Source organism: Scheffersomyces spartinae (genome assembly GCF_019049425.1).
Source record: "Scheffersomyces spartinae strain ARV_011 chromosome Unknown scaffold_18, whole genome shotgun sequence".
NCBI classification, from domain to species: Eukaryota; Fungi; Ascomycota; class Pichiomycetes; order Serinales; family Debaryomycetaceae; genus Lizanozyma; species Lizanozyma spartinae.
In genome coordinates, this window is record NW_025065065.1 from 239034 (window position 1) to 262216 (window position 23183).

Consider the following 23183-nt stretch of genomic DNA (forward strand, 5'->3'; position numbering starts at 1 on the left):
TGAGCATTTTCAGTGGGTGATACATTTCGCAGCCAAAATGTCAAATATCCCCAGAAAGTATCACTACTAAGGGAAACTTTTAACATAAGTAACTACGAATATGCCATGTCATACGAGATTTATGTTTTAACCCACTGTTTCAATTCCTAAAGCATCAATTACACTATGAATGGTCCTACCATCTAATTATCACCAAAGTCGTGTCTATACCGTATCGAATGCACCCATCTCAAGCTTAAGCTCATCGCTCATTGTACCACCAAATATACGACATTAGTCCCCATCAATGCCTGCTAAACAACACATAGACGCCTCCGAGATCGCCGAGGATGATATTCCTGACTCCCATATAGTGTACCAAGATGCTATTTCATACTGGACATCTGTTCCTGCCAGTGTTAACGGTGTACTTGGAGGGTTCGGAGAACAGACCAGCGTTCCTAAGGCCGACGTCATCGGGTCTATGACGTTTCTTCGAAAGCTTCAGGCCAGAATGGTGTGTCCGTCTGACCAACAAAAACTCACCATAGATATGGGAGCCGGGATTGGCCGTATTACTCGGGACTTACTCTGGAAAGTAAGTGACAAGGTGGATCTACTTGAGCCAGTTCAACCATTTGTGGCACAGATGGAAACAGAGTTACAGGGAGTGGCTCTGAAGGGTAAGCTCGGGGATATATACCCGATTGGAATGCAAGAATGGTCTCCAGCACCGGAGAAAGTGGGGAAATATTGGATGGTATGGTGCCAATGGTGTGTTGGACAATTACCGGATGCAGACTTGGTAGCCTTCTGGAAACGATGTGGTGAAGCATTGATGGACAATGGAACGCTCATAGTAAAGGAAAACATAGCTCCCTATGACGACATTTTCGATGACACAGACTCTTCTGTTACGAGAACAGATGAGAAGTTTAGACAGTTGTTTGTTCAAGCTGGCTTCAAGTTGATTGCCAGTGACATACAAAAGGGTTTACCCAGAGAGTTGTATCCTGTTAGAATGTATTGTTTAAAGAGAGTCTAATTAGTCGTAGTATTTATAGTATAAATATATGCTGCTAGTGACTGTATTTGGCCAATGGTAATCCTGTGAGAGGCTGGTTATCAAGGGTGACCAACGTTATGGACTCACACGCACTCTGTGCTAACTTGAGGGTGCTATTCAGCTCCACCGGCTTGATGTTGGAAGCAAACGTCCCCACAGTTATATGTGGGGTGATGGTCTGAGGCACAGGAACCTCTTGAGAGAAGCTGTTGATGGTCACCTCAACACAGATCAAAGTATCGTCATGAACAACCACCTTGTTCAACGTTATTGAAGCCTTAACCTTCTCAAAGTCTAACTCTAGCAAGTCGTTCCAGATTGGCTTAACTTCTTCACTCTTGATCATGGCTCGGTGACATAACGTGATATGGAACTCCTGCTGCACCCGATTAAGACTCTTGAGCTTCTTCCATTGGTCGTTGGCCCCCAAGGCCTTCTCGAGTAACGGTAAAAGTATTCCCCTGGGTACTTTGATCCCCACAAACATGACATTTTTGGGCTTTGGCTTTGAAGATTTCTGTTTATCAGTTGACTCTGTTTGTTGTTGGTGTTGCTGCTCTTTCTTCTTCTTCTTCTTCTCTTTCTTGCTCTGGGCCCTCATTTCTTCCTTCTTTGCCTCATCTTCTAGGACAGCGTCTCGCCCAACCTTCATCTGCCTCAGCTCACGATACCGAGCCTCTATCTCCCGCGGTGTTTTCTTGGGTAACTCCGGTATGAGCTCAGCCAATCGACTGACAAGTCTATTCACACTATCCAAGGACCCTGCTCTGGGATCCAACAGGATCACCTCGTCAAAAAGCATGTCTGGCTTTCTGGAAACGTCCAACGGCTGCAACGACTTGACGAACCTATTCAAGATCCCCTTGACTTGCTCTGCGTTCTCTTCGTACTTGAGCATTTGATGGTTGTTCCCTCTCTTGGCCACTCTCTCCATCGTCAAGACACTCAACTCCTCTCGTGAGAGCTGCGACGTGAAGTCTAACGCTATGACCTTGAGCGACGTTGACGTTCCCAAGTAGTCTTGCTTCATCTGCTCAATGTCGTTGAAAAGCTTGACCCGGTGCAACTTCTCCTGGTTGTTCTTGTCCACACAGACAACCTGTTTCCCCAGAGCCAACTCCTGGAGACATATGCCCACCAACTGCTTCTTGGCCTTTCTTCCCAAGTTATCGTTCTGGATGTGGCCCACCACAGAAGGGTAGAGCGCCTTTAAAGTATGGAATACAGTGGTCTTACCGCATCCTACAGTCGCAATGGGGACCAAGGCGTACTTAGTGTGCTCTGTGATCTCAAGTTTGGACATCTCCTGCTCCAACTCGTCAAAGGAAGAGAGAATCTGGTGTCCTAATCTCTTCTTAGAAGACGAAATGCTTTCAAAAAACATTTCTCTAATCTTGATGATCCCCTTATTCTGCTTAAACTGTTCCTTCAACTCAGGGTCGTCTAATCCATTGAGATACTCCAAATATTTTAGCGTCAAGGCCTTGTGAACCTTAACATTAACCATGATCTTATGTATGGGTGTGTCAGAAAGCCATAACTTCTTTGCTACTTCTCTCAATTGACGGTAGAACAAATATGGCTCCTTAAACTTGAATTTGAAGAAATAGTCACTCAGATCTTCCTTGCGATAACACCGGATGACAAACCCTTCAGCTTCTCTTCCGTTATAAGTTCCAGTTTTAGCACACTCATCTAGAAGTTGTAACGTCTGCTCCACGGTATCGAGAGTTACATATCGAACAGACTTAAACCCCCATTCTGTAGCAAATGCTTCCACTTGTTCCATGGGGTATGTCTTGAACTCGATGGTATTAAAAACCAACCCATGCAAATATAATCCCAGATCTTCCTTAGAGTATCTCAATACATGCTCTTCAAATTCGTCATCACATAGCTCAGCTACCAACGTAATGTTAAGCTCAAAAAGCTTCTTTCCTAACTCTGTGGGTTCAATGTTACATCTCTTCAATTGCTTAAGCAATTGCGCTTCCCCTTCTAAGGCATGGTTTTTATAAGATACATCTTTCCTATACCCAATGGAATGCTTAGAACAACATAATAATTCTCCTGTTTCCAAGGCACTTATAAATACAATACATCCGTTCTCCTTCAATGAAAGATAAAAAGGTCCTTTAAGATGTTCATCAAGTGCATTTCTTTGTATAGCCCCCTTCTCACCCAAGTTGAAAAACTTATTATACCCACGAACAGCTATCCGAGGTTGTTCTTCCAACCCTCCAGTAGTGAAGAGTCCTCTAGCATATATAGGAAGAGTTTTAGACAGATAGTAATCCCATTCATTGATTTTCCAAGAGTCGATATCAACTCCATGGACTGTGTTTGTGTGTTTCTTGCAGCTAAATTCCAGTTTGTTCATATTCGTTGCACCCGTTTCCAAAGAATCGAGCAATGCTGAAAGTTGCTCAGGTGTATCACGATAGGCTGGTAGAGGTGTGAAAGTCATTGTGTTGGGCGACCTTCAGAAAGCTCAGCTCACTTCAATAGTCTGCAACTGTGTGTAAATCAACCGGTATTTTTTTTCGTAATCGTGACACAATGGCTTGTATTTATGTAAGAATAAGCATATGTGTATTTTGCAGCTTTTCGCTTATGCTGCAATTCTTCACTAGCATCATAATTTGCCATCCATACACTAGCAAAAATACTACTGTGCATGAGTCATTTGTAGAAGAAGAGTCATTGGCCTATTGACTCTGCTCAAAACAGATCAACGGTGAAATTCTGAAGGCAAGAACATACTTCTAAAGTCCTTGTATGCTTTGCTATTTGCCACCAATTGCCACTCTCCTGGATATAGATATCATAGTATTTATGGTAGCTGTATCTTTAAATAATTTATATGAGTCACAACCAGAATAAATCTTGGAAAGGTATCAGATTACTCGAGTCATACTGACTCCAGTATATTTTTGTCACGGGTACACGACATTTATGAATTAAACGCAATCTCAATACTAAACATAACATTTATATAGTACCAACCGTTCCATTACGCTACAAATCATCCGCAATCATAATGACTGCAATGATAGACATTGACGAAGCCGATGTCACAGTTCTTAACCAGAACTTGTTCAAGTCGCAGGAGCTTTTCCTGAAGATCCAGACCTCGCTATCGAACATACTGGACAAATCGCTGAGAGCACTGACGAAGATTAAGCCCATTTTGAAGGACGTCAATCAGCTTACGAAGGAACAGAAGGAGATTAACAATGGGATTGGGATGCTTGAGGATGTCAGTGAGATATGTAATCGATGCAGTGAATATGAGGGGGTTTTAAACCAGAGTATAGACCTAATTGGAGTACCCAAGTTTGTTCTGAGTCTAACTAAATCCAAAGGGGTGCTACATGAGTTTAAACAGTACAAGAAGTTTAAGGGAGTGTTTATTAATTTTGCTACTTTGATAGACCGACTGGAATTGAGTCTACAGAATAATCTTCAGAAATTGAGTCACCGAGAGAACACTTTGGATAGTACTAATGATATCAAGATTACTTTAAATTACTTTAAAGAGAATGACTATGTTCAAAAGACATTTCTTCGTCATCGTGGAGAAGTACTAGTGCAAAAGTTCATTTCTCAACCCATCAAATTTGACTTGAATGCTCCCATATATGAAAGAGGAAGTAATGGGCTCACTGAACTAACAGATTATCTACTTCTGCATTATGAAATCGAGAAACAATTGCTTCTAGAGTTGGATATTTATACCGAGCAAAGATTAACAGAGATCTTCAGCCATGTGTTCAATGAGAACTTGAGTGGATTTATAAAAGTGTTTGAAGATGAACCTCAAGACCCCATACTTTTGTTTGAACTCTTGGACAATTTACTTCGTCTAGGAGAAGTTTTTGAATTCAACAAATTCCCGGTGTTCAATGCCAATTGGACCAGACTCATCTCATCAACTTCTACTGCGTTTTTCAATACGACATTTATTAGAATTGAACGGAAAGTTGTTATCACCAAAAATCCCGACTTGCAAATACCGGAGCTTATCATTGAATGGATATCCAAGCTTAGAAAATGGAGTGAATTTGACAAGTGTATGCTTTTATTGATGGCTAACCCCAAGATCAAACTAGGTACTTGGTTAGAAAGTTCACCTAGTTTACGGTTTCTTAGTACTTATACCAGTGTTTTACCAGAGTACATCAATGATAATGAGCTTATAAAGGAGCCTGCTTATTTGATTAGCAGTTTTTACTCTGACGTTATAGACTGTTTATTTGTTAATGTTGAAATTGAAATGAAAAAGAAGGAAAACATATTGGCTGGCCAACTGACACCAGCATCCAGTACTACTAGTTTGGGAATTGGAGGAGACATTCAAAAGAAATCCACTCAAGGGTTTCTTATTATTAAGAACTTAATAATGGTAGAAACCATTATCAATCGCTCAGCCAAATTATATGAAGCCTTAGGGAAGTGGGGTCAAGAAAGAATTAGAAAACTAAAGAATCGGTACTTGAAAATGTTTCTAGACGATTGGAATTATGCCTCGTATATTATAATTCGGGATATGACTCAAATAAGTACCATTCAAGCCACTCAACATTTGAGTAATGCCAATAAGGAGAAGGAATTAATTAAAGAATTATTTAAAAACTTTAACGATGCCTTTGAGGAAGCTCTGAGGAACTATCAACGGTTTAATATTACCGATGTTAATTTGAGGAACCTTTTAGCCGGCGAAATCAAAAAGTTGATTCTTAATGCTTATTTTAAACTTTATGATAAATATGGTTCGGGTGAATGGACAAAGAATAGAGCGAAATATATAAAGTGGGATAAAAAGTCATTTGAACAGACTCTTAATGAGAAATTGGGTTAAAAATAGTCAACGGTTAAGTACATTTCTATATTTGGTAATTTTAGCAACCATTTGTATGGAATATGCAAGTAGTTTCGTAAAAATATACGACATTGTTTGCCAGACACTGGAAATTTAGGAATTATATCAGACACTTATCAATTAACGACCAGCATATACATACAAACGCACATACATTAGCATATTTAAGGCCATTTGGGTGTGTCTCTTGCATCTTATGCCAGGTTAAATATTAACTAAAATGAACAAACGACATTGTCGCGGTCACGTGATGTATACCTTGCACTCATTTAAGCACCACAGATGTGACTAAATTTAATAATCAGAAGTACAAGATTTAATACTTTAAGAAAGATAAATGTAGAATACGACGGAGAACAAGGGATTGTAAACTAGTCTATGGATCCATCGCGCCTTATTGGTAATTAGGTAGCAGATTTATTTCTGTCTGTTTTTTTTTTTTTTTTTTTTTTGGATTCCCAAGGTTTATCTTTTAATAAATAATGCATATCTTTTGAAATAAGACTTTAGTCACACAACCATTAACACATTAAAAAAAATTGACATGCCCATGAAACCGGGTCATAAAATTATCTGCGCCATTTGACATTATGGCTTGTCAGAACCTCTAATAACTCATGAACATGCAGGAATGCCAAGAGAAATTGAAAAGTAAAAAACAACAAATATAGACATATTGTTGGCGTCATTCGGAAGTCAAAAGCGCATGGTCCATTTCATCGTCTACGAAAAACTAATCGCAATTGAGTATAAGTTCTGAAAATGGTATTGTAGTGCCCTTAGAAGGATGATTTCAAAACCTTTAACACCAGTATGATTTCAAAGCCCGAAAGCGAAGAAAGGTAGATTCTTGTTCGGAGTTGTGAAGTGGGCTTTTGTTGTGCATCTTTAGCATAAACTGTAAAAGCGCATGTGTTATGTCCTACTTAGTCATAGCGTTTTATGTGTCATATGTGGCTGCATATTAAGTCCCAAAATCCTTGTTGATCGCCCTGGGAAGTGTTCTAGTCACCGTTCAAGAAATCTTGACACTTGTGGAGTAGCATTATATACAGAATAGTATGATTGTCTTCAAATGACACAAGTTTACGAACACGCAGGTCCATCTATTTGAAAATGGTGTTGTGGTTGGTAACCTCTTGTATGTTATGAAAGTGATAACATAAGTCGTGAGATTGCGTGGAAGTAAGGATACCCCTAAATGAGTTTGAGGTAGTTATTTCATAACACACCACACGTTAAAGAGATGTTTTGTTCAAACTGGTATTAGATCCCCCGGGTTTGGAAATCACTTTATTTAGCCACGTAGCCACTTAGCCGGACGGACCCTCGGAAATAAAAATGTCTGTTCCAGACGCCAAAAAGGAAACTGATGATCAACAAGAGTATGCGAGTGAAGAAAAAGTCTTGGCATGTTTCATACACAGGAATAGTTGTAAAAGGGCTGCCAAATGATTTTAGAAGACTCAAATTCTCCTTGGCATTCAAAGGTTTATTACGCGGGTGGTGTTTACATTATAAGAAAGAAACTGGTTGCGAGGCGAAGCGGCCCCTACATAACTTATGACTTCAACTCGCCAATTTTAGAACGAACTGCTTTTTAATTTGACGTGTAATTCTATTTGATCTGTTGATGGGGCGTCCTAGAGGGAGCCTTTGACAAAACAATGAAAAATAACCTACCGATACTTTATTAGACGTTAGTCATTAGACGTTAGTCGAAAAGGTTAGGAATGCGGATTTTTAAGCCCATGCCAAGTTTATGCCTGTCGGTGAAAATCTATCAATGTCAAAACCGTCACAACGCCAAACAATCTTGCAAAAAGACTTATTCTGCATAGTGAACAATCCTAGCAAAAAGTTAGTGATTTAGTGGAGATGGTTGGACTACTTAGAGTGTGCTTTGCGACCTTATTTGTAAAGGGACGTTGTGTACAAAAACGGACAAAAAAGTGGCCAAGACAGCCAAGCAACCAAGCCAGCAAGCAAGGACGATACTTACGTATTAGATTGATACTTTTAAAGTTACTTTACAGATACTTCCTAATACAGAAAAGTAAGTTGCAGTTGCTGTTCCTGTTGATATTCCTGTTGATATTTGTACAGGGATGGAAATATGTAAAATTTATAGATTTGGAGTTTAGAACAGTAAGCAATGCAAAAAAGGGAGGACTACCCAGCCAAAAATAACTTCCGACTTATCAAAAGAAAGTGTATGCAGACATTTATTTTTTGTTTAAAGTCTGACGCAAGCTTGTTATTTTTTGCTGCGGAACCTGTCTTTGCATTTTTCTTGTCACCGCTTTGGGCTGCAACACATTTTGCCAAGTAGCTCCTCCATTCAGAGTTCAAGTATATAATGTCAGAAGTCTCCATCGAATCTGTCAGCCATACTTTTTGACGTAGGCTGATATTTTTTTTGACGTTCTTGAATCCATACCAATAGCAGACTCAAAGTAATAATTTAGTATTAAAATCATACCTTCTGTTTCACTGCTAGTGTCAGTATATCATATCTCATACCATAATGTCTAACAAGATCCAGTTGCCTCCTATTTCCAACTTGTTAAAGCAACAAGACTTCCTGGAACCTCAAATGAGTATTCCTGTCCCTGGTGCCACCACTGCATCATATTTAGATGCAAGCACAGTCTTATCTGACCCATCAAAGAGTCCGCAAAATGACGGCAAATTGGCTCCTCTTCTCCAACCAATGTTACCGACTTTTATTCAACCACCAGTAACTTCCGCCGCCACTGGAGCTCCTTCCAACTTCCCAGTACCCCAACAATTGCCTCCACCAACTATACCTGCTCAAGTTTACGCTGGCCAACAGTTTGCTCCACCTTCCTTATATGCCTTGCCTACTCCAGCTAATTCATCTCCTTCCAACACACCTCCTTTAAATGCAACCAATTTGTACTACTATCTGTACCCATCATATGTCTACACTTATCAGAATGGTCAACCAGTTGTTGCAGCCTTGGCTCCAGGTACCATACCGCTGGCTTATGCTACTGTTGGTGCCACTACTGCTCCTCTTGCCGACGGTAAAAGTACCGCTGTTGGAGCAGGTGCTGTGGGTTCAACCGCCACCAAGGCAGCATCTTTGGGTGGTGCACCTCAAGCTTCTACCGTTAGTCCTGTTGCTAGTCAAGTTGGTAGTGCGGCAGTAGGTGAAAATTCGGTTTCTCCTGGTGCAAAATCGCCTTCCACTCTTCCTCCTAGAGAAAGAAAGGCATCTATGGGACATATGTCATTGGACAAGACCCGTAAAACCAGAAGCAATTTGCCTAAGGAAACTACATTTATACTTTTGAAATGGTTAAATGAGCATTTGAACCATCCATACCCTAACTCGTTTGAAAAGAATCAGTTGATGCTTAGCACCGGTTTGAATCAACAACAGTTATCCAATTGGTTTATCAATGCCAGAAGACGGAAGATTAGGGTGTTAAAGGAACAAACTCGTATCAGTAGTGTATAAGAAGCCTGGTGCTCTCTTATAGATTAGGTTCAGCCTTAATAATCCGTAGACTGGTTCTACGATGAAATTATTGTCGCTCCTTGTTGGTTTCTTGTATGTATTATATTTGCATTTGTTATTCTCCGTATAGTCTGATCAATTAATATTATTATTGGGATTAATCTATTAGTAAAAATAGTTTGTAACGTGCTCCCAAGCCTTAGCCTGAACCTAAGTCTTACACCTATCACCTTCCTAAATAGGCTAAGGCTCTTCACGTCATGTGATCGTGCGACCGGGAGCTGGCGTCTGGGTTTGGGCATGTATTCGAACACAAAAAACTTTCACGTAAACGAGATGACACAAAATCACATTATCAAAACATCAACACATCAGCACGAAGTCAATACGATTTGGCTTACACTTGAGATTGTTAGTAAGAAGCCTGAATTTGTATAAGGACTCCTTAAGATTATTCTCCCATAAAATGTCTGAAACACTAGCAGAGTCTTCTTCTGCTCCAGACACAAGCAGTGCTCCAGATCTTCGTCGCATGAACACCGCTGATGCCCTTGTGTATTTTGCTGAGCACATTGAATCGTCTCTAGAAGGGTTGGCGAAGCAGGAATACGCCACCAAGGGACGTCGGTATAAGTTTCTCGATAACAACTTTCAAAGAATACGAGAAATTGATAAACACTTGGTGGTATTCCCAGAACAACGGGATAGAAAGATTAGTGTAATTCTGGCCTTTGATATCATTCAACGTATAGATGAACAATTATTTGAAGCCTTCCCTGATTTTGTTAGTTGTATGCTTGGATTTGCATGGGAGTTAGAAAGACTAGGATTGATAGAAAGTGAAAACAGTTCTGTTACTCACTACAAGGATTGCCAACATTATGGGTTTCTTGAATGTGAACATCAAGCATTAAAATGGTTCTCCAAGATTGAGCCAAAACACATTCAATGGGTAGCTAATCTTCAATATTGCGCTAAGATTAACTTTTTACATACTGACCATCATATGGGAACCAAAGTTGATGATCAGTTTATTAAGCAATATTTGGATGAATATTTCGGTCCTGAAGCTCTGGAATCAACAACTCTTATCACAGCTCTCAAATCGTTTGTTCATTGGGGGAATATTAAGGGGATGCTCTATAAACTAGGCTTACCCAATGTTAACATCTCGGAGGAAACAAAAAGGAGATACGATAAATTCCCAGACCCAGCACCAGAAATAATTGAACAAGTTTTCGACAGATACCCCAGTGGTACATCACGTATAGCACTTATTAAAAAGGCTTTGGAAATTTTTGGGAAAAGTTGGTCGTATGGTGACCTCTTGGAATATCCACCACCATTTACAATGGGTGGTGGTGCTACGAATGAACGGGTTAATATAGAATGGGTTTATCAAATTTGTCATGATATCAGACAAGATCCTCTTCGATATCATCTTAGATCCCAGACTAAAGATCTACATACACAGCCTGTTAATTTGCAAGAGTTAAACACTAAATACCAAAAGGAAATTGAAATGGCCTACATTTACATAGGTATTTTGATTCATGCCTTTTCAAATGCCGGTACAGATTTTCTCATGCAAATTCCTCGCGTTCCACCACCTGACAAGTTAATACAAACTTCACCAGAAATCGAAGAGTACTACAGTAAATGCTTGGGTCTAAACAATAGTATCCAAGAATACGAGGCTAAGGGATGGGACTCGGAAGACATTGTCATCAGATTGAGGGCAAATCAATATTCTTTGGTCGATAAAGTTAACGAGTTGTCGAAAAGATTTGGGTAATGTCTGGACAAACAATTAACATGCGTGGTGATATCATTTCACAACTTCAAAAATTAAAACTCCGTAGAAAACATAATTCCGACATTTTTAGGCGTCCTGGAGACAAAAACAAAGATATGTCAAATTTCTTGGCACCGTGTCAACATGTAAGCCAGATAGGAATAGTAAGTCTTTTAAGCCTTCTCAATAATGAGCAACTCCTATTTTGTTGGACACATTCTCCTTTAACCGCCGCCACATAGTTGGGGCCTATCCCTGTCATTTGTTGGACGGAATGTGTCATCCATCGTGCAGTGCCTTTATTTTAGGCGATCTTTCAACTGACAAATATTTGGGAAAATCAAACTACCATTAAACAAAATATATACTTACATAAATGCTAAACAAATGGGTATGTAATTAAGTTATCGAGGATATTTGATGTAGTAAGGGAGGAAATCACTAATAACAAGTTTTCCAGGCTCCACTCTGCTATATTAGACAACTGTCAGCATCTCATAATTTGTCTGATGGGCGAGATGCGGCTTTATGTGGCACCAACCGTAAATATTACAACACTTTTTCACGCAGCCGTATATATTGGTTTCATCCCACATTAGCATGTTGAAGACAGACCATTACTAATTTACACCTACGTCACAATAGAAGACCCCAATGGAAAACCCACTGGTCATGGTATTTAACTTCAATCAAACCATACAATTTCAGAAGCAAAGAACGCAATATGTCTAATTTTGACTGAAACGTGATCAATAATACCAGCACACTCAGAACCATTTACCAAGAAATATGTACGACATAGAAAATTTCCAAGAAACACATTTCAAAGGCGGAGCCGGAATTGATTTAGGGTGACATAGTACTTCAAACTGAAAGTTTATTTCCGTATTCGCATTAGTAGATCAGAATGGATCGAAGTTAGATAATTTAAACTATCATTCCGTTAACTCCGTGTAGATTCGAAAACTTAAAACTCTGCAACAGACATTACTTTTATTACGTAATCCCTATCATTGATGTCTGCTGTTTTGTCCCTAATAAATTCTTGAGAATTTAATCGTACCATTATTTGTCACCCTTTGTATTTGCTCAAGTATTAGCTAACTCAAATAGGGCATACTTGAGCTGTAGATTGCCAAAAGGAGCATGAAACCTTTTTCTATCCCAGTCAGCAATCACAACTACGATAAATTCTTGGCAGGTATTGAAATACCGACAGAAATCGCAAACCTGTGTCAAGCTTAGGTGCCAAACTGCATATTACCTCGTATTCTTACCACAGGCGCAATGTGACCGCATATTGTGTCAAAAGTTTAGGAGATTTCCTTTCATAACGAGCCGTCATTCTAATCAACTAGAAAGTCTATTGTTACAACCTGGTGGTGGCACGTCAGATGAAATGTTTCTTGGTGTTTTAGTCTTGCACGATTATGTCTGCGCAAGGTTTTGTCTGACAGGTGTATGCTAGGAATAAAATCTGACAGCAATGTATAGTTCCACCCTCGGAAATCTTATGGTAATTTTCAGACATTTTTATATTATCGGAGTATAACCTCACTTACAATCTACCATTTTCAATTACAAGACCAAAATAAAAGTAAATGAAGACGACTCCAGCTATCAAGGTGACCTGACCCTTGTGACCTATAAATCCTTATTCTGATACGGCTGGTCCCCTAGTTGCAAGGTTTTATGCAACGGATCAGATCCTATTGCAGTTTTGAACAATTTCAGCTAGAAAGGTTTGATCTACAAATATAAAGTTAGAAACCTCCTTCTCTTCCAAGTAAACATTGTTGGTTTCCATGCAATTATACTGAAGTCTGTTCACTTGAAAAATGCCTCTAAATTCGTGGCTTTATGTCAAAACATTGTACCCAATGGTGAGCTGAAACTCAATACCTCAGTCGGTAGTCCAATTGAGAGTCAAAAGTCATTTGGATAGGGTTTAGCTGCTTTCGCAACGGGTATACTGCAACAGAACAAACCTGAATTGGCATACATTTCATATCTGTTGGGTCTTTTGTGTGCCTAGTGAGCCCACACTACAAAACTACCAGGGTCACCACAAGAGCACTGCAAAGGCACTTCAAGGGCCCTGAAGAATACCTACATTCCATTCATATCCATATGATGAAAAACTCAATCACCGTGCCAACATCTCTGACATATTTACTAGTTAGTTGGCGACAACTTAAATGTATGGATAAAGTCAGAAGAGGGGAGATCCTAACATGACATTCAACCAGTAATGTCGGAATTTGTTTTGTCACCAGATCAAACATCTAAATTCATCTTCATACTCTCGCCGTGTGGCTATGATTGTTGTCAAGTTAGCGAATAGGATAGGTGGAGCATGTTGCCACATGTTTGCTTATAACTCCGTATGTCAAAAAGCGAGAGACTCAATATTGATGTACAGGATCCTGATTCCAGTTACCAATTATCGCCTCTCCAGGTAGCCTTGAATTTCCGGTTAATTCGGTTGGACCTAGATGCTATTCGGAGCCTTTAAGGGTTGAACTTATTTATTTGATAGCTGTTAGTAAACAATAGAGGTGACGAACGAAGTTCATCCCTTAAAGAAGGGATGTGTGCACTGGAAGGAAGGAATGCGCACGGTAATCCAATAAGATGAAATGAAGTACAATTTCAACACTAAGCAAAGTGCATAAACATTCCCCATTTAGTTGATCGGAATTAGATCTTTTGTTGATGTTGGGTTCCAAAACAGGTTACACTTTCCTAAACAAGAATCACTTTACTTTTTTTACTTGCAAGAAGTAGTTGATATATAAACAAGTAATTCAAGTGCAAACATCGAGTTTTTAGTTAAGTGGCAAGTGTACCCCTTCATTAGTAAGAGGAGTAGAAAGTTATAGGTGTTTGGCATATTTTTGACGTGCACGTAACTTACAAAAATAGCGTCCTCACAAATCAGATACTCAACATCGTTGCCATCTAGCAAAAATAGACGAGAATTTTGCTATACCCCACGGCTATTATTGATAAATGTTATTAATAAATATTTCATTGAAATTTCAGGAAGAATGGATTCGATATGTAAAGCATCCGATGCATTAGGGGAAGGTCGCCTAAACAATAAATAGTTATGCAAACATCAATGCATAATATACCTTACTTATAACACAATGCTTGTGGATAGAACTCTTTCACTGCACTAATTAGCCACTAGCAGAAGAGAGAAAATAAGGAACATTTGTTGAAATGCAATCAAACAAAATAACAAAATACAGGACTAAGTTTAATCAACATTAGTGCATGTTAAAGGAGTTGTTTTCGTGGGATCAATGCGATGATTTACCAGCTTCTTGTACCCATCTCCTTAGACTTTAACAAATAAAAAGCATGGAGCTCAGACCTCAACTCCTTTCGACTCCTATGCACTGCAAAAAGTTAAACCGACATGCAGGGTGCATCGAGAACTGCATTATAGCTCAAATTGAATAGAATAGGAAGGGAGGGCACCAGAGGTAAAAGAGGAAGAAGAAGAAATGAAAGCCTGAATAGTAGATAACTCCAGAGCACCCACCCCTTTCAACCCTTAAATCAATGCATCTCGTTAAAGTTGCAACGAATGAAAGAGAAGTCATTTGAATAATGTGAATAATTTATGATAAGGAAAAACGATTTGCCGGACACGACTACCCTAAACTAGATAAGCTGTGGACCATTACAAAAAGTCGTGCGTATGCAAATCAACTGAAGAAGAAATGAAATTACAAAGGAAATAAGAATCTCCACCTCCAAGTTACAACCAAAAAGAACTGGAAGACCCTAAAAAGTGGTCTTAAGTATAACCGTTGTTGAGGGGTAATTCATATACAAGATGTTCAACACTCTTTGGAATATATTTTTTGCTCTGGTCCCCCTGGCCATTTCTCCAGAAGCTAAGGCTGAAGTCCAGAAGTTGATTGACTCCAACACTACGATGATGTTTTCCAAGTCCTATTGTCCATATTGTAAAGCTTCCAAAAAGCTTTTGAATGAAACAGGGGTTGACTACAAGGTTGTAGAATTGGATAAAATTGATAAGGGGTTGGAAATGCAAGGAGCCATTAAGGAGAAATGGGGTCAAACAACTGTTCCTGCTATTTTCTTTAAGGGAGATTTAATTGGAGGTAATAGTGATTTACAAAGTTTAAAGAATACTCCTAAATGGCCATTTTAAATCAATTATTAGAATTCGCTACACCGTCTGTAACTATGAAAATCAGGCATTAATATTCTCTTATATACTTTAAAACCAAGGTAATTTGGTGTTTAATTCCCATACCAACTTGCCCCTTGAAAATAATTCACGATCTTTCTCGTTATTAAACAAAATTGCTGATCTTGAGCCGTTTTCCAAGCCACCTTTGGACCCAGAAAACAGTTCAAGAATAGCATTTTTAACTGTTGGATCAACCAATTCCAGTTCCCAAATCACAAGCTTACCCATTGGTTGTAATGTGCCGTTGGAAGGCTCCTCCTCAAGGAATTCTTTCAATAAATGGACCAATTTAAATGAATATTCTCTCTTGTTATATGATGGATCAACATGTAAGGAAATCACCGTAACTTTTGTCTTGAATTCATTTGTCTGTTCATCAGTATACCATTCATAGTACCATGATATAAACCCAATGAACTCATTAGTAGAGGAATTTTTCAATTGAAGCCCAAAAATTTGAGGCTCAATATCGTCAAATGCTTTCGTTATTTCTGAGTATGTCGAGTTCAAGAAATCAAATGATTTATTTGGATGAAACATCATGAAACTCAAGTATTTGGACCTTAAATGAAACCAATCAATTAAATCAGATGTTGGTGTGAGGCAAACACGAGACTTACCATCAACCGATATTTCCTTCTTAATCCAGTCATCAACAGCTTCCCCATATTTTTCGAAAAAGGGACCAAAATCCTGATATTGTATTGGAGTAACAACCTCATTATTCAACACCACCGATTGAGCTTTATTAGTATTAGATTGGGTGGTTTTCAATGGAATCTCAAGATAATCAACAGGTAAACTAGTGAACCCATTCCTACTATAGTATTCACCGACTTCGCTATACAAAATAGTGAAGGAATCAACACCAGCAAATTTCCGAATGTATGATACTGCCTTGTCAATCATGATTCTAGCATAACCCTGGCCTCTATTTTCGGGATATGTATAGACACCTCCAATGGTAGCCATTTGAACATTTTGACGTCTACCTTCACCGTCGTATTTCCAGCTACGACGAAATAAGATCTCCATAGAACACAAGGGCACCTTAGGTTTTGATTTCTCTACAAATACAAACACTTTCAACCCTTTTGCCAGTGGTGAGAGTGAAAGCACATGTTCACGAATCACATAGTCTTCACACGACAAATGACCCTTCCAACTAGCAGCATTCTGCTGTCTTGTGTAGTGTATAAGTTCTTTATCCGTGATAGGCACAAGATCATAATCTTGAGGGTCTTTTTGAGCTGATGGCATTCTATTTATATATCTGGATTAAAATAAATCAATGGCGACACAGTCGTCTTCTGTAAAGCGTGGAATAAAAAGCAACTAAATATATCTTGTTGATACTTAAATCAACTCAACTCAAAGATATAACAAGATTTCTGATTGAATGTCCACAATATTTGGCTCCCTTATATACTATTAGGAGTCAGATAAAAGGCACCCTCAAGATCATAGTAATTTCACCTTTTTGAACGTTGTGCGTTTTGTGCTTCATTGTCCTGTAGAGAACCGAAGGCAGATTCTGCAACGGTCGTAGGCTGAAAAGCAGTGATATGCAAACAGGTTATTCTTGTGCATAACATGCAATCACCTACCAGCGGCTTACACATCGGTAGTGATGTTAGTGATGAATCTGGCTAGGGAATGAGGTTAATGGGTTTGCTTTATTCAAATGAATGGGGATAGATTCAACCAGATTTTTCTACCTCCGAGGCCTGTATGACATAATAATAAGTGTGCATATAAGTCTGGCCAAGGTACTCTTTCTTAAACCATACATTATTCTTTTAAATGTATGTACTTTATTTCGTATCTTAGTGCTTATTTAGTAGTAGTAGCATTTATTGGGTTAAGTAGTGTTACTTTTTCATAACTACTCCCCATTACATTGCCTTACATATGTACAGTGGAATGCATTAGGTGGGGACTCAGCTACATGTGGGGTATCGATTGTCAAGCTATTGCCTATCCATTGAATGATGACCAATTAAATTTCCGTTCACATAGAGAGATCACTTATAAAATATGTGCATTATGATTCCTGGTATTTCGTCTGTGCATACCGTTAGTGGATTAGTGGTGGATTAGTGTACAGTGTTATGCAGGGAGGCCCATAGATGCTTTTGGAGTAAACAATAAGCCTCCCGCTATAATCCAGTTGTTAGAACCAAAGATAACTCTTTTGAAGAGGTATACCGTCGGCACTTTCCGTTTTTAGACACCGACAAGATTAATATATCATCGGGACTTTCCTAGTTGGGACACCAACATTTTTGCAACCACCAAACCTTCTTATTTCCTCTAACGTCAAGAGACACCGTAGATTTAGACATATCTATCAATCGATCTATTGAAATCAATGGCAATGGGTTTCCGGTGAAATTGGTTGTCCGTCTTAGTGCACGGCGTATCGTTAGCCAACAGTACACTAACGAAAATCATTTTCGTCCTGAATTGTTATACATAAGCTACGTCATAACATTGTGCGTGTATATACAATGTAATACAAGAGTCTATGTTAAGGGGTACTTGGTAGGTAACTAGTGTAGCTTAAAGGGGGAACCCATGTATCACCATATTGTGACGGTTATCATCAGCTTTATCGTTATATAAAACACTTTGATGTATTTGAGGTTTCACACGACCTTTGATTAAACCAAGTTAAGGGGCAACAAATCAAACAGACACTTACAAAACAATTACATTCCATTTCGTTTATTACCTTCCAATGACTTCGTTACACCCAGGCTCAGGATTGGGAAATTCCATACGCTTAGAGCAATCGTTTCATTCTCTTGTATCCAAACTATGTCAATATAATCATAAGGTTAATGTGGTCTACAGTCACGATCAACCATTGAATACTCCCGTAGTTGTTAATTTACCTCATCTTGGAGTCCGACTATTATTCTATCAGGATTATCTTCAGCTTATAGAAATCCTCAATTTCCAATATTTGAAGTTGTTCTTCAACAATTACCCTTTGAATGAAATCAAAATTGATGATGAAACTATCACCACTTCATCACATTCAATGGATCAAACCATCTTGATGGAACAAGTTGGGCATTTACCTAATGATTCTACTTTGACTGATGAACTGGATTTAGATGTCACTAATGTCACTGTGATACCTCCAACATTACAGCAAATATACAATAAAATCTTCGGACCCACATGCCCAGGGAAACTTATCAAAAAGGCCGATGGTCTGCAATACTACATTTTACTGTATCCTGGAATCAGCTTTAAATTTGCAATTAATTCCAGTGTTTCCTTTGAAGGTTGTAAAGTCGATCTGTCCGATAACTTGCTTCTATATTTGTTGAATTGGGATACTCCTACGGATATTATTTGTTCTTCATTAGCAATCTTTAAAGGTGACTCATATGAAGATTTTATAAGTAATTTAAAATCATTAGCACAAGATCCACATTCTTTAGGCTCCTCCTCCTTATCGTATAAGAGCAGCCCCCGAGAGATCAAAAACGTCAAATTAGATTGTTCTAATAGAAGCGCACAGCTTGAGTTTGGAAATGGCGTTCATTATAAACTTGAACTTGATAAAACCACACAACAAGAAATATTGAACATTTGTGGACCACCAGATGCTTATAGGAATAAAACTGATTCCCAATTTCTTATACATAATTTATCTGGAGGATCCGAAGTTAGCATTAATTCAAACAATGGTGGCTCTAAATCCTCCTCTTCCAATGGTCAAAAATTAACATCAATGCACTATAAATTCTATAACTACTACAAGTATGGATTTGATTTACTATTCAGTGTTGGTATATTACGCAAAGTTATCATTCATAATGGTAACCTCATTGAATCTTTAGAGTTCAATAAGTGGAGTAAATGTCCTTGGACAATCACGAATCCTCCATTACCTAATGCCTATGTGATTACCTCCCAATGCTATTTTCAAGATATTCCTCAGGATGCCTTGAAAATACTTGGATGCACAGGTCCTGCAATCATAAATCGGAGAACTGTGGAAGATGATAATAACGGGTTGAGTAAAACCTGGGGTCAGTCGAAGCTCTATGCATGCGAGAACATTATACTTGAAGTTCTTGATCTGAATAGTTGTATCCTGGTTATTACTATGTTTTAGATAAGTAGAATATATAGGAGCGCGCGCTACCAATCCATCACCACTAGAATTTAAATCATGCAAACGAATGGGTATACCCACAACCATATATTATCTTCCTAATAGGCATTACCCCTGACATGAAGCTAACACTCAGTGTGCTTAACGATGCTCCCACAATAAGAAATGCTATGGGGGAAACCACGCTTTGTTTGAGAGATCTAGGGATTCCTCAAATAGAAAACCTTTCACATCTACAGATCCAATATAGAGCACTTGATATTACCGGTAATGATCTTATTGACCTTGACAACATACCGCCACTAGAGCACCTTGAGACACTATTGGCTGCAGAGAACAGCATTATGAAGATTCTGCAATCGTTTGCCATTTTGCAAAACTTGAAGCATCTTTCACTAATGAACAATAAAATAAGAAAACTTGAAAGCTTACAACAACTTAAAGAAGCCACCAGTCTAACTGATCTTGTTCTTACAGGGAATGAGGTAACTTCTTTAGAGAATTATCGACCGTACGTGATTTTCTTAGTTCCTTCTTTAAAAGTGTTGGACTTCAAGCGAGTCACTATGAAGGAACGCCAATTGGCACAGCAACTCTTTGGAGAAGTTAAGAACAGGTCTGCTAATGAGAAGAGTTGAGTGAATCCAATGCTAAATGTCATCATACCAGCAATGTCATCAATATAGAGCAAATTTACGACATTACAGTGCTATTTCATACAGCGCAATTTCAACATAATGAACTATAAAAGGTCATGAACCAATCGCCGCTATATTTTAACAGTTAAGGCTCACTCATGATCCATTAAACACCATTATATATATAGTAGTAACTTGAATAACCATGTATACAGCAGAGAGCTTGGACCACATAGCAAGAGCATGGTTTTCGCACGACATATATAAAGGTAATTCATTAGCAACTGTTCTTACATACTATTCCTTTTAGTCGATCTTATCATACTATAAGATGGATCATAATGGTCAGACCTAAACGAAATGCTGCTCTAAATGTGTCTAGTAAAAATTATGCAGACAATTCCTTGGAAGAAGTGACTCGAACGAAACGACATAAATCTTCTTCATCGTCTTCTTTACCAACAGATTTATTAATACCAACATTTCAACTAAGTGAAGACCCAGACGTTGGCGTACCCTTAAATTGGCAACCAAAGCCGAGTAGTTCAGATGCGTTTTCAAATCTACTTAATCTTGACGGCGCTTACGTTGATCTAAGATCACAGACTCTCTATTGTCCCCAGATGGAAGGTAACTCGAAGGGAATGTTTAGGCTTTCAGCTGGTGATGCTATTTATATGGTTTGTGAACCACCTGGAGAACCTTACTACATAGGGAAGATCAAAAGGTTTATAGTAACGCAACCAGAACTCAATATTACCAGTCATATTGCATCTCCTAAAGGTGTTTGTTTTCTTATGCAATGGTTTTATAGACCTAAAGATATCTCGAAGTCTGGCCATGATCTGAGACTACTTTACTCTTCAATGCATACTGACAAGTGTCCTCTTATGAGTTTTCGGGGTAAAGTTAGTCTAATGTTGAAATCAGACATTGAAGAGTTCATGAACATGTCATTGGAAGAATATGCCAGTCATAAAGACCATTTCTATTTTGATAAATTGTTTGATCGATATATGCTTAAGTTTTATGATGTGATTCTGACTCAATCATTACTACCATATGCTGATTTGGAAGATAATCATTCTCTGAACTTCATAAGGTGTTTGCATAAACGGTTTGAGTACATTTTTGTTGAACCTTCCAGAGTGAAAACTTTGCTTAATGGACTTAGTGATAACACTTGTCATTGTGATATCTGTGGTCAATGGTGTTCTGCGGTCGACTCTGTATCGTGTGGCTCGTGTCTCCAGCATTACCATATGTTATGTTTAGACCCTCCATTGATGACTATGCCTAAAAAGGGGTTTACGTGGTCTTGTGGAACGTGTGCTAAGAACGATGACTTGGCTTTTCAAAGCAAGAGAACACTTATGTTAGAAACCAATAAGGCCACTAACGAAAGTTCCTTACGAAGCCAAAGACGACTCGAAGATCTTCAAGATCATCAAGATGAGGTAGTAATAGTAACGTCCTCTTCAACGTCATTGGACTCTCTAACACACCCATCTGATTCTTCTTCTTCAGGTACTTTGTCAACAGAGAAGGAGCATCTTCCCAAGTACGAGACTATGGCTTCAAAGTTTTTATTGAACGATATTAACTTATCTTTGGAGGAAAGAAGACTACAGGAGGAATGGACTATAAGATATCTTGGCACATATGCCCGTTTGGAAGATGCTGTTGATGTCCATGATAGAAACCCTTATCCCCGAGCATCCACAAGATTAGGCTACAAGCATCAAGCAGTTTATCTTCCTGAATATGAGGACCATCCTATTTATTATTATGATGGTGCAGAGGATTTGGATACCAATAATAAGAGAAGAGGTTGGGGTGGCCGGAGACGAAACCAGAAGAGCTCTACTCCAAGTTTCCAAGGGAAGAGACTTTCTGTCCCCAAAGAGTTCATTGATGTTGATCCCAAAGATTATCCTCAATGGTTACAACCCCGCCCACGAGGATATATTGAAAGAGGACTTGATGGAGGCAAAGATAGCACCAGCACATTAATGTGGAAACCTGTGGAGGAGGAAAGGGAAGGTCATTTGACTTTATATCTTGAATCGTGTGCACCTAAGGCTATCGAACTTGGGATCTTACCCAGCAGTCCAAATTTCATGGACTTTATTCTTAAAACTTATCATGACAATGAAGGAGACTCGAAAGCAGCTTTAAAATGTGTTTCATCTTTGACCAGAGAAATTCTTCGAGAGCCCACCTTTTCTCAAGATGAAATTGAAAGGTTTGAACAAGGTATTATGAAATATGGAAGTGAGTTACATCCTACGTATGTTGAAGTTAAGACACAAGAGCTTAGTATGGTAGTTAGGTTCTACTACTTATGGAAAAAGACCGAGAACGGAAGACGAATTTGGGGAGGTTTTAAGGGAAGAAAGAAGAATAAGTTCCATGTTAAAGCAGCAGCAGCAGCAGCAGCACCAGAAACTTATACCGATGATAACATTGAAATACTTGACAGCATTTCAGATAATATAAAATGCAAACATTGCTCCACCGATTTTAGTGTTCAATGGTATAAAGTCACAGACACAGAACCGGACAACGGGATGGTTGGGTTGTGCTTTAGATGTGCGAAACTATGGAGGAAATATGGTGTGGTATGGGAAGATCCAATTACCTTAAAGAAGAAGATCCAAGCACAAATCCAAAAGAGAAGATATGAATATGAGTTAATGGTGGATGCTATTGGAATTGTCCAACATTCATTAAAACATGGTGGTTTAACTAATACCAAAAAGGGTAATATAATTTCATTAGAGCTGTCTACGGAAAACACACCAACCCCCCCACCTTCTAAAAAAGGTCGCCCACCAAAGAAGAAGACCACTAATGAAGTGAAACGGAGCCGAACTCCGAAGAAAATAATGAAAACTAATACCAAAGAGGAAGAAAAGGATACAAAATAAAAGCATTTTAAGGACTATAATACTCAGTAGCATACAA

At 38.7% G+C, this 23183-nt stretch overlaps 10 protein-coding genes across 10 annotated transcripts; 8 read left to right on the forward strand and 2 right to left on the reverse strand.

The window, feature by feature from the left end:
* Nucleotides 1-286: 286 nt before the first annotated feature.
* TAE1 (N-terminal protein methyltransferase) lies at nucleotides 287-1024 on the forward strand (the record flags this gene model as incomplete). Its single annotated transcript, XM_043192621.1, has 1 exon — nucleotides 287-1024. The coding sequence occupies one exon, from the start codon at nucleotides 287-289 to the stop codon at nucleotides 1022-1024; it is 738 nt and encodes a 245-aa protein (XP_043047989.1).
* A 34-nt stretch (nucleotides 1025-1058) lies between these two features.
* LIG1 (tRNA ligase) lies at nucleotides 1059-3512 on the reverse strand (the record flags this gene model as incomplete). The annotated part of the gene is made up of 1 exon (XM_043192622.1): nucleotides 1059-3512. The coding sequence occupies one exon, from the start codon at nucleotides 3510-3512 to the stop codon at nucleotides 1059-1061; it is 2454 nt and encodes an 817-aa protein (XP_043047990.1).
* Nucleotides 3513-4085: 573 nt separating this feature from the next.
* On the forward strand, nucleotides 4086-5906 carry EXO70 (GTP-Rho binding exocyst subunit; the record flags this gene model as incomplete). Its single annotated transcript, XM_043192623.1, has 1 exon — nucleotides 4086-5906. One exon carries the CDS (start codon nucleotides 4086-4088, stop codon nucleotides 5904-5906), a length of 1821 nt encoding a protein of 606 aa, XP_043047991.1.
* Nucleotides 5907-8454: 2548 nt separating this feature from the next.
* On the forward strand, nucleotides 8455-9414 carry CUP9 (transcription factor CUP9; the record flags this gene model as incomplete). Its single annotated transcript, XM_043192624.1, has 1 exon — nucleotides 8455-9414. One exon carries the CDS (start codon nucleotides 8455-8457, stop codon nucleotides 9412-9414), a length of 960 nt encoding a protein of 319 aa, XP_043047992.1.
* A 466-nt stretch (nucleotides 9415-9880) lies between these two features.
* Nucleotides 9881-11209, forward strand: KQ657_001844 (uncharacterized protein; the record flags this gene model as incomplete). The annotated part of the gene is made up of 1 exon (XM_043192625.1): nucleotides 9881-11209. One exon carries the CDS (start codon nucleotides 9881-9883, stop codon nucleotides 11207-11209), a length of 1329 nt encoding a protein of 442 aa, XP_043047993.1.
* Nucleotides 11210-15059: 3850 nt separating this feature from the next.
* Nucleotides 15060-15401, forward strand: KQ657_001845 (glutaredoxin; the record flags this gene model as incomplete). Its single annotated transcript, XM_043192626.1, has 1 exon — nucleotides 15060-15401. One exon carries the CDS (start codon nucleotides 15060-15062, stop codon nucleotides 15399-15401), a length of 342 nt encoding a protein of 113 aa, XP_043047994.1.
* A 69-nt stretch (nucleotides 15402-15470) lies between these two features.
* On the reverse strand, nucleotides 15471-16703 carry KQ657_001846 (uncharacterized protein; the record flags this gene model as incomplete). The annotated part of the gene is made up of 1 exon (XM_043192627.1): nucleotides 15471-16703. The coding sequence occupies one exon, from the start codon at nucleotides 16701-16703 to the stop codon at nucleotides 15471-15473; it is 1233 nt and encodes a 410-aa protein (XP_043047995.1).
* Nucleotides 16704-18183: 1480 nt separating this feature from the next.
* On the forward strand, nucleotides 18184-19578 carry KQ657_001847 (uncharacterized protein; the record flags this gene model as incomplete). The annotated part of the gene is made up of 1 exon (XM_043192628.1): nucleotides 18184-19578. One exon carries the CDS (start codon nucleotides 18184-18186, stop codon nucleotides 19576-19578), a length of 1395 nt encoding a protein of 464 aa, XP_043047996.1.
* A 67-nt stretch (nucleotides 19579-19645) lies between these two features.
* Nucleotides 19646-20216, forward strand: LEA1 (U2 snRNP complex subunit; the record flags this gene model as incomplete). The annotated part of the gene is made up of 2 exons (XM_043192629.1): nucleotides 19646-19649; nucleotides 19684-20216. The coding sequence occupies 2 exons, from the start codon at nucleotides 19646-19648 to the stop codon at nucleotides 20214-20216; spliced, it is 537 nt and encodes a 178-aa protein (XP_043047997.1).
* Nucleotides 20217-20839: 623 nt separating this feature from the next.
* Nucleotides 20840-23146, forward strand: SNT2 (DNA-binding E3 ubiquitin-protein ligase; the record flags this gene model as incomplete). Its single annotated transcript, XM_043192630.1, has 1 exon — nucleotides 20840-23146. The coding sequence occupies one exon, from the start codon at nucleotides 20840-20842 to the stop codon at nucleotides 23144-23146; it is 2307 nt and encodes a 768-aa protein (XP_043047998.1).
* Between the last annotated feature and the right edge of the window lie 37 nt (nucleotides 23147-23183).